The sequence below is a fragment of the Oncorhynchus kisutch genome, linkage group LG14 (genome assembly GCF_002021735.2).
Source record: "Oncorhynchus kisutch isolate 150728-3 linkage group LG14, Okis_V2, whole genome shotgun sequence".
In the NCBI taxonomy this organism is placed as follows: domain Eukaryota; kingdom Metazoa; phylum Chordata; class Actinopteri; order Salmoniformes; family Salmonidae; genus Oncorhynchus; species Oncorhynchus kisutch.
This window is the reverse complement of record NC_034187.2, coordinates 58,384,093-58,393,333: the sequence shown is the minus strand read 5'-3', so window position 1 is coordinate 58,393,333 and position 9,241 is coordinate 58,384,093. Positions and strand designations below refer to the sequence as shown.

Genomic DNA, 9,241 nt, shown 5'->3' with positions numbered 1-9,241 from the left:
ACACACACTCAGCGCGCCTCCCTGCTCCGTTATCAGCTCCGCTAACAATGTAGGTCGACACACAAGTTAACTTCCCTATCTTAGTACATACATTTCATACTTTATTCTTACCTCCCGTCAGTAACAGTTTAAAGAATATACAGACAAGCGTTCATGTTTAATTTAAGCAACACATTGTAGTTATCAATTTTATAGGCACGCGCGTTGTTTGTTTGGTTCTGTTCCTCTCTTTCCATCTCTGTAGCTTCCAGGTATGCTGGGATAAGGACCAGAGCTACGGTAATCGGGCTGGCTTTGTCGTGCCTGACCCGAATGGCTCGTTCATGTGAATGGGCATATTGGAAGACTCCATGTCAGTAGGGATGTGATTTTGTGTTATATTGGTGTGTGTTATATTGGTGTATTGTATCATGAGAAACGTGTTGCAATGTATATAATTCATTATGTTTAGCTGAGTGGAAAATGTAGGCTTTGATGAAGGTAATTGCTTAATTAATTAGTGCTGGGTATGTTCTGATGGGAGGGGCTTCCCCTACAAAATGAGCCTCTCAGTTCAAGGGGGGAACTATTTTGGATTGAGCTGTTGATGGGGCAGCATTGTTTTAAAGCCATCCCCATAATGTATACTTTGGATGGCAGTACTGTTGTTTTTCTTCCGGATTCACTATGTAAATAAACACCCTTGCATATAAGTACTTTTACGGCTCAGCCATCTTTTTATTTGATAGAGGTTGGGTTTTTCAGTTCATCCTTCTGGCCTACTCTACGTGACAGTTTTGTAGGCATTTTGTTGAGTAGCAGTGGGCCAATGTTCTCAGAGCGAGTGCTACAGTCAATGTTTTGGTAGAACTTCGGAAGCGTTTTCCTCAGATTAGCTTTGTTAAAATCCCCGGCTACAATAAATGCGGCCTCGGGATACGTGGTTTCCAGTTTGCATAAAGTCCAGTAGTTCCTTTAGGGCCGTCGAGGTAATATAGTTGGCATTTGATTGTGAGGTATTCCAGGTCAGGGTGAACAAAAGGATGAGTTTCTGTATGTTATCACATTCACACCATGAGTAGTTAATCATGAAACATACACCCCTGTCTTCTTCCCAGAGAGATCTTTATTCCTGTCTGCGCGATGAACTGAGAACCCAACTGGCTGTACGGACTCAGACAGTATATCCCGAGAAAGCCATGTTTCCATGAAACAAAGTATGTTACAGTCCCTGATGTTTCTCTGGAAGGTGATCCTTACACTGAGCTCGTCAATTTTATTATCCAGAGACTGAACATTTGCGAGTAATATACTCAGAAGCGGTGGGAGGTGTGCGCGCCTCCTGAGTCAGACTCCGAATACCTCTGCTCCACCGGCAGTGTTTTGGATCAGCCTCTGGAATCAGTTCAATTGCCATGGGGGGTACGAACAAAGGATCAAATTCAGGAAAGTTGTATTCCTGATCGTAATGCTGGTGATTTACCGCCGCTCTGATATCCAAAAGTTATTTATTTCCAGAATTAACCCAGAATTCTGGGTTAATAATGTAAGCTATAACACATAAAAAAAACAAAATACTGCAAAGTTGCTTCGGAGCTAGAAGCACAGATGCCCTATCTGTCTGCGCCATTTTATCACTAGGGAGCATCAGCTAATCTAAGCATCAACTGGATCGACAGTATAAATTGAAGAAATGGATGTATCCATATTACACTACACCTTTGCAGCTGCTATTTTAAAATTATGCAAATGAACAAGCAGGATAGCACAGTGACAAAAACACTGACTTATGAAGATTGCTTTTCAGTTGAATAAGTACAACTGTAGGTTTTCCACTATTGACCGACAGAATATTATTACACGTCTAAAATAAAATGTAAAGATAATTCAATTATAAAATCATGGACTTTCAACAGTTCAGTACATCAGTATTATTTTTTGGGGGTGGGCTTTTCCCTTCTTGACCATCATATAAAACCTGTATGAGTACTTTGTACACCACCCTGTGGTAAAAGTTTGAATGTCACATATCCAGCTTCCAACAGAGTCAAATGAGGTGACTGGGCATATAAGATGACGAACCCTAATCAAATGAGGCTCCTCGCCACTCCCTTGCTAGAGATTTCCTTCTGGACTATGTCCATTACTTGGTCCTTCGCCTCTTTCCTTCAGACGGATTGAAAAGAGACCCAGACATTTGTCTTAAAGCTTCAAATGGCATTATTACGCCCTGGCCCAAGTAGTATAACTCATTTGAACATAAATGGCCAAAGTGGCGGTGAGCTTTCCCCAAGAAGAGTAATGACTTAAGGTATTTTCTACTTCATCTTCCCAAACCCTTTTACAAGAAAGGCTGGCAACTACATTTATTTTCCTGGCTCTGTGTTTGCTGCAGCTCGAACTTTAGAGTCTTGATGTCTTTCTCCTGAACTGATTTCAGCTCGTCTGTCAAATTCTGAGCTCTCTATTTGTCAAAATGTCCCTCAAAAGCCACGCCGTCCTGCAAAAGTAAAAACCTGTTTAAAAAGCTTGAACTAGTTGCTGACGGTGCAGTTCTGGTAACAACGAGACGTCATTGCAGCTTTACACATATTCATCAGGTCTCAGACACAAGTTCACTTAGGGATGCTTTGACAAGACCACTTGTTCAACATCTGAATGGATAACTAAAGTAGCCAATTCTATAACAAATGCAGATGTAGTATTTACAGCATGCATGTACCTGCTCAATTTGTAGCACAGAAACATTAGGATTACTTCTATTGTTCATTTTTATCTCCCACTATCTAGGAAAACTCAAAGTCAAATCAAGAACAGGATTGTAGATTACTTAGACATTTATTTATGATAAAAACAAAACAAAACATTTGAGACAAACTCTGAAAGCATCATAAATAGTGACTGCTGCTGAATTTATGCCTGACAGAGGACCTGTAATGAAGTTACATCTCTATGTGCACATGAAGATTCCCATCACGTTACTGTACTCACTCAACCCATTTCTGATATCCATCTGGACTGAGCGATGTGGAACATTTCTTTAATACACAGATATAGGCCTACTGTAGGTCCATAAAGAGCATTCAGTAGGGATACCGTGGATGCAACGCCCCAACCCAACCCGTGGCTGTGTGGCCCAGACACCAGATCGTCTTCCCCCTCAGTACCAGTAGGTCTTCCGGTTCCTCCTGGGTTCCTCGATGCCCAGTTTCTCCATCACCTCCTCCTCCAGAGTCTTGAGGGAGGGCGTGTAAGTCTTCTCCAGGGTTTCCTCCGGACTGGTGTCCTTAGGGCCGTCTGGGATGGCAGACACCAACCGATAAGGGGATTCCAAAATTAGGGGGGGGGGTCAAATCAGAAGAAAGGGTATACTTACACTAAGTGCACAGCATATAGCTGAGCCAACTCACCTAACTTCCAGTCTATCATATGGTACACATCACCCCAGTAATTGTTTTGTGATTGCCTGTTACGAAAATGCACTGACGAAGGAAAAAGTTTGTTGGCTTGATTGAACCATATTATGCAGTAAATGTGAGAAATTTGATTAAACGGCGAGCCCTGTTATCGTAGTGTGTGATCAGTCACCTTTTTGTGATATTGCGATGATTTTACCATTTTATGCGGTAATTGATCAAATTGGCAGAGAATCGTTGACTTGGCAAAAAAAATAAAAAATACCATCGCAAAATCACAAAATTATGGAGGGACTGCAAGAGGATCCTAATCATAGGCCAAATTCTGACTAGAGGCGCAGGAAACTGTTAACTTCAGCACAACTCTCACATTGCTATAATATAATTATTTAAAGGCCCAGTGGAGTCGAAATGAAGATTTCCTGTGTTTTATTGTGTAATAACAGCTGATGAAACTAACACTGTAAAAGTATATATATATTTTTTATTTTTATTTATTATTATCAGTGTTATTTTCAGATAGTTTCTGGTTGAAAATACAATCTACACAGGACCTTCTAATTAGTAGGTTTTGCATGGGTGGAGTTATGGCCTGTCTGTTGATTTCACACGTGTATATGTTAAAGGCCCAGTCCCGGCCAAAATGTGACTTATACTGTGTGCTATATATATTTCCACTCTAGAGTGGTTTGAAAAGACCGCCTGCAATTTCAGCCTGTTTTGGTGGGATGGAGTTTTGGTTCATTAGTTAATAGACCAATAAGAAAGACCTCTGCCAACAACAGCTAGTTTTCCCCTTCCCACTCAGATCACTCCCAAACATTCCTAGCAATATTATTGCTTGAGAAATTGCTCTTTGCTAAACATTTTAATTGAAAATCATTACAGTAAGTTACTTCATTGTTACTCAGAAATGACTTGATAAGGAGATAAAAAATAGCTGCATTGGGCCTTTAAAGGGGCAATCGGAAGTTGCTACCAAATTCTTTTAACTCATAAATGAATGATAAGTCCCATTGATTCTTGAAAATATAACTTATCAATGCCTCATGAGCTTAGTTCAACTGTCATACCCTATCAGAACCCAAAAGGTAAGCTTGTTTTACTCCAATGTTTGTAAACAAAGTAAAATGTGAACAAACATTTACATAAAGACATTTTTTAAACTAGAACGTTGATATCATGGACAGTTTGCATCCATAACTCTGAAGAGATTTGAGTGGTGACATTCCTCCAGTCCCATCCCTCAGCTTTTACCAAAACAGTGGTGGGGAATAGGCTTTATTGTTTCAACTGCTGATTACCGCTTTAAACAAATAAAGGCGTTCCTTATACATCACCCAGACCAGCTTGTGTCCTGCTTTTCCACTCACTCATCTTCACCCACATTTTTGACAAGCTTGACTCTCATTCACAAAAGCTCCCTCTCAACCTCAATCCATCTAGATTTCTTTGCCCCTCCTCTAGCCTCTGTTCCTCCCTCCCCAAACGCAGACTCACCCTTCCACTGCTGCGGTACGATGCCGTCTCTGCGCTGGAACACTGGTTTGGGGACAATGCGGCCCGTCCTGAGGGAGACGCGCACCTTCTCCCCCTCCTCTGTGAACCTCCACTCCACCTCAGTGGGTTTCCTGTTGGAGCAAGACAGGAGTCAGGTTTGGTATCAAACTCAGGACTAAAGTAGTCAGGATCAGTCAGGATTCAAGTCAAAGCATTCACTAATCATAAACTATTTAAATAAAATAGAAATGTGGGTGCATCTGTGCACAAAAATCCTACTTATTGCACCTTTAAATCCAAGCCCTGCACATAAAATCTATTGAAAATCTAAACTAAATCCAAAACTAAACTCTGAGCATGGACACAAACCCTGGTTCTGGATAGCTACTGGGTGAGCAGGCTATTGTTCCGCTTCTTTTTTTGCATGGGTGTTTTCTGCACCACTCTGTGGTAAAGATTTGAATACCATGAGACTTTTCCACTGAAGCCCTGTTTAACTGAATCAGTTGTTTCAGTTTTGGGCTGTTACCAAAGCCTGCACACGCAGAAACAGGTTTGGCGATCATGGGCTTAGACAAATGTTAGAATCTGGCCCCCCCCTAGTGCACTGGGACTCACCTGTCAGTAGGGTCGACAAGTGAGATGTCTCGGATTAGAAGGGGAGCCTCGCTGGCAATATAGGTCCCCCGGTAATCTGCAGTTTTCCCAATGTACCTGAAATGCTAAAATTGAGAAATACTGGGTTAATTTAATCTATTCAAACATTGCAGAGACAACAGAACTTCAATTACTGTTGAAATCAATGTCCATTATTTGTAACGCAGCCTAAAAAGGGCCATATTCTTTTTTAATAATATAAAGTGGGGTTCAACATCATTAATACAGTATTTGTTAACAGAAACATACCATACTTGTTTATCATCATAGTCCAAAACATGACAATGGATTCTCACTAAATTCACCGTAATGATGGTAGCAAAATAAATTACTGGATGGCATTAAGTCTAGTTTGTGAGTTGCTCTTAAAATAGGATCCTATGGTTCTAGCGATAAAACCGGGTCCTGGTCTTTGCTTTTGGAACTGTAGCTTGGCCTGTGAAGCCATTGAGAAGGCTACCCAGATTCAAAGACAGCGCACTAGAAACCGGTATGATATTAAAAATATTAGAAGGAAGCCCATCAAGCATTTATGAAGCTCCTCATTGGTAGTAAGGACAGTTTTCTAAAATGCTCAAATAAATGTGACTACAACAACCATAGCTGACACCAAGATATCCCTCTAGTGGTGTGGGGGCTGTGCTTTGGCAAAGTGGGTGGGGTTATATCCTTCCTGTTTGGCCCTGTCCGGGGGTGTCCTCGGATGGGTCCACAGTGTCTCCTGACCCCTCCTGTCTCAGCCTCCAGTATTTATGCTGCAGTAGTTTATGTGTCAGGGGGCTAGGGTCAGTTTGTTATATCTTGAGTACTTCTCCTGTCCTATTCGGTGTCCTATGTGAATCTAAGTGTGCGTTCTCTAATTCTCTCCTCCTCTCTCTCGGAGGACCTGAGCCCTAGGACCATGCCCCAGGATTACCTGACATGATGACTCCTTGCTCTCCCCAGTCCACCTGGCCGTGCTGCTGCTCCAGTTTCAACTGTTCTGCCTTCTTATTATTCGAACATGCTGATCATTTATGAACATTTGAACATCTTGGCCATGTTCTGTTTTAATCTCCACCCGGCACAGCCAGAAGAGGACTGGCCACCCCACATATACTCTCTATAATTCTCTCTTTTTTTCTCTCTCTCTCGGAGGACCTGAGCCCTAGGACCATGCCCCAGGACTACCTGACATGATGACTCCTTGCTGTCCCCAGTCCATCTGACTGTGCTGCTGCTCCAGTTTCAACTGTTCTGCCTTATTATTATACGACCATGCTGGTCATTTATGAACATTTGAACATCTTGGCCATGTTCTGTTATAATCTCCACCCGGCACAGCCAGAAGAGGACTGGCCACCCCACATAGCCTGGTTCCTCTCTAGGTTTCTTCCTAGGTTTTGGCCTTTCTAGTGAGTTTTTCCTAGCCACCGTGCTTCTGCACCTGCATTGCTTGCTGTTTGGGGTTTTAGGCTGGGTTTCTGTACAGCACTTTGAGATATCAGCTGATGTACGAAGGGCTATATAAATAAATTTGATTTGATTTGACACTATATCAAGTGGGTTATACAGGATGTAAACAAAATAGTATACAACTGTTGGGTGTTTATACTGAATGTAGTGTACGAATGTCTTCTGTTATGGAACTGGTAAACATATCCCCTCTGACAACGATGACTAGGATTCTTACCGTGTTCAGCCCGTCCAGGATGACCCAGTTTCTGTGTCTGAAGACCTGGGCCACTTTGCCCTGCTTTCCTTTGTCTTTCCCAGAGAGAATCTCAACCTGGTCAAGGTGGAACACCAGTTTAGAATATCAAAGCATCAAAACATTAGGCTAATGGCTGAATAGACCTTGACAGTGACACTCCCTTTTCAGCCCTACATCTCATTATCGTAACCTTCCATGTGTTGCTTTTATAGCAAGGAATTGATCAACTCAATGGTTTGCCTAACAATTTGTTTGTGCCTAATTACTGGTATGTCTGCTAAAAAAAATAGGCATATAACTGCAATACCAGTGTTTAGAGGGAAGCATAATTTTCAGTGCATAATATTTATTATAAATTATAAAGTTTGTGGTATATGGCCAATATACCACAGCAAAGAGCTGGCACTCCGCTGCATCTGGCATAAGAACAGCCCTTAGCTGTGATATGTTGTCCATATACCACACCGCCTCGTGCCTTATTGCTTAAATATTCCATATCTAAAAATCTTCATTGTCCTTTTGGCATGACCACTTACTGTGTCCCCTTTGAAAACAGACCAGTCCTCATAAGCTATGGGCTCAATGAACATCTTTCTTCTCTTCTTGCCTGGTGGGTTCAATCTCTTGGCAGCTATGGTCCATGGCCGACTTGTGCCGTAGCGGTAGTCTTTAGGGAAGGCAGCCTTAGCGGCCATCGACAGTATGGCTGTTAATCGCATTTTTCTGGAGGAAAAAAAATTAAAACAGAATTTTACTTAATTGGTGTGTGCGGTTTGTAAAAATCAAAGGGAGGCAAAGAGAAGTCATTATCTTTCAACATTTACTACTCAACAGCCTAATTATTGATGCCCATACAGTATAGTAACCATATAACCAGCTTGCTGGATACATAGATGAAATGTGCTGATCAGCAAATTCTCCTGTGATGTAAAGTTGATTATAAAATAGATACAAATAATGTAAGTATACACTGTATGAATAACTGTGTGCATTGTCATGATGTTTTATTGACACAAATGCAACACTGATATTGACAGAGCCATCATTTTCATCACTGGTCAGTTAGATGCTGGATAACATTGGCTATGCTAGCTAGAATGGTAATCGTTTTTCTGGCTATAGCAAAACACACCTGCAATTTCTAGTTAGTAGTACGTTGCCAAGCGTATATGTAGCTAGCTAGCTAACCCGAAAAAAACTAGCGCTAGCAATGTAGCTAATTGTGACATTTTGTTGACATTTCGCTAACGTTAGTTAGCTTGAAAAGAGAGATGCATGCCGAGGATTCAAGGAAGATTGAAAGTCAATCGCAACTAAAATAGATAGCAAACCAATGCATATAACATACATTTCCAAATTATCAATCAGAAAATTGCATTTACCCCTTCTCGTTTTCAATGTCACATGCGTAAATCGTTCCACTTTGACCCCTACTACTTCTTTAGGGGTTGTAATTAGTTTACTGGATCTCTACCGCCATCTATCGCACGGGTGGAGTGATGAATATGTGCCACAGTCAGGTGAATGAGGAATGACAGCCAAACGAAATCACCTGCAGACGCCCAAGTCACGAACTGACTTGGGCTCGGGGTCATTAATAGTAGTCTATGAGCCATCCCCACAAATCTGGGAGTTTTCTGTTACCTCTTTTTCTTTCACCCGCCATCCCATTAATTTTTCCAATAGGACTTTTACCCTATGACAAACATTGTCAGTATAAAACAAATTACATAATTCAATCATAAACGGAATGCTTAGATTCACAGCTATCCATCAGACACATTTTCAGGAATGTTCAGTTCAACAGAACTTTGACATTTGACCCCTCCCTAGGGTACATATCAGAAGACCTGATACATTTGAAACTGTGTTTGACAAGTGGTTCTGAAAGGTCATGAAATGATATATATAACAAACTTTGAATGCACTAGCTACAGCTATTGTTGAAAAATCTCGCAAATTGTGCCATTGACATTAGAAGGTTGGAAACTCAGAC

At 41.3% G+C, this 9,241-nt stretch overlaps 1 protein-coding gene across 2 annotated transcripts; it reads right to left on the bottom strand.

Moving 5' to 3' along the window:
* Positions 1–2,798: 2,798 nt before the first annotated feature.
* Positions 2,799–8,750, bottom strand: mrpl24 (mitochondrial ribosomal protein L24). 2 transcript variants are annotated; one of them, XM_020500361.2, is made up of 6 exons: positions 8,628–8,750; positions 7,782–7,968; positions 7,225–7,320; positions 5,514–5,617; positions 4,896–5,026; positions 2,799–3,276 (listed from the first exon to the last, which is right to left on the bottom strand). In XM_020500361.2, exons 2-6 carry the CDS (start codon positions 7,962–7,964, stop codon positions 3,140–3,142), a joined length of 651 nt encoding a protein of 216 aa, XP_020355950.1. In that variant the 5' UTR covers positions 7,965–7,968; positions 8,628–8,750; the 3' UTR covers positions 2,799–3,139. The 2 variants fall into 2 exon arrangements, with proteins under 2 accessions (XP_020355950.1, XP_031644512.1); XM_031788652.1 differs by having other exon boundaries at positions 8,594–8,671.
* Positions 8,751–9,241: the final 491 nt, after the last annotated feature.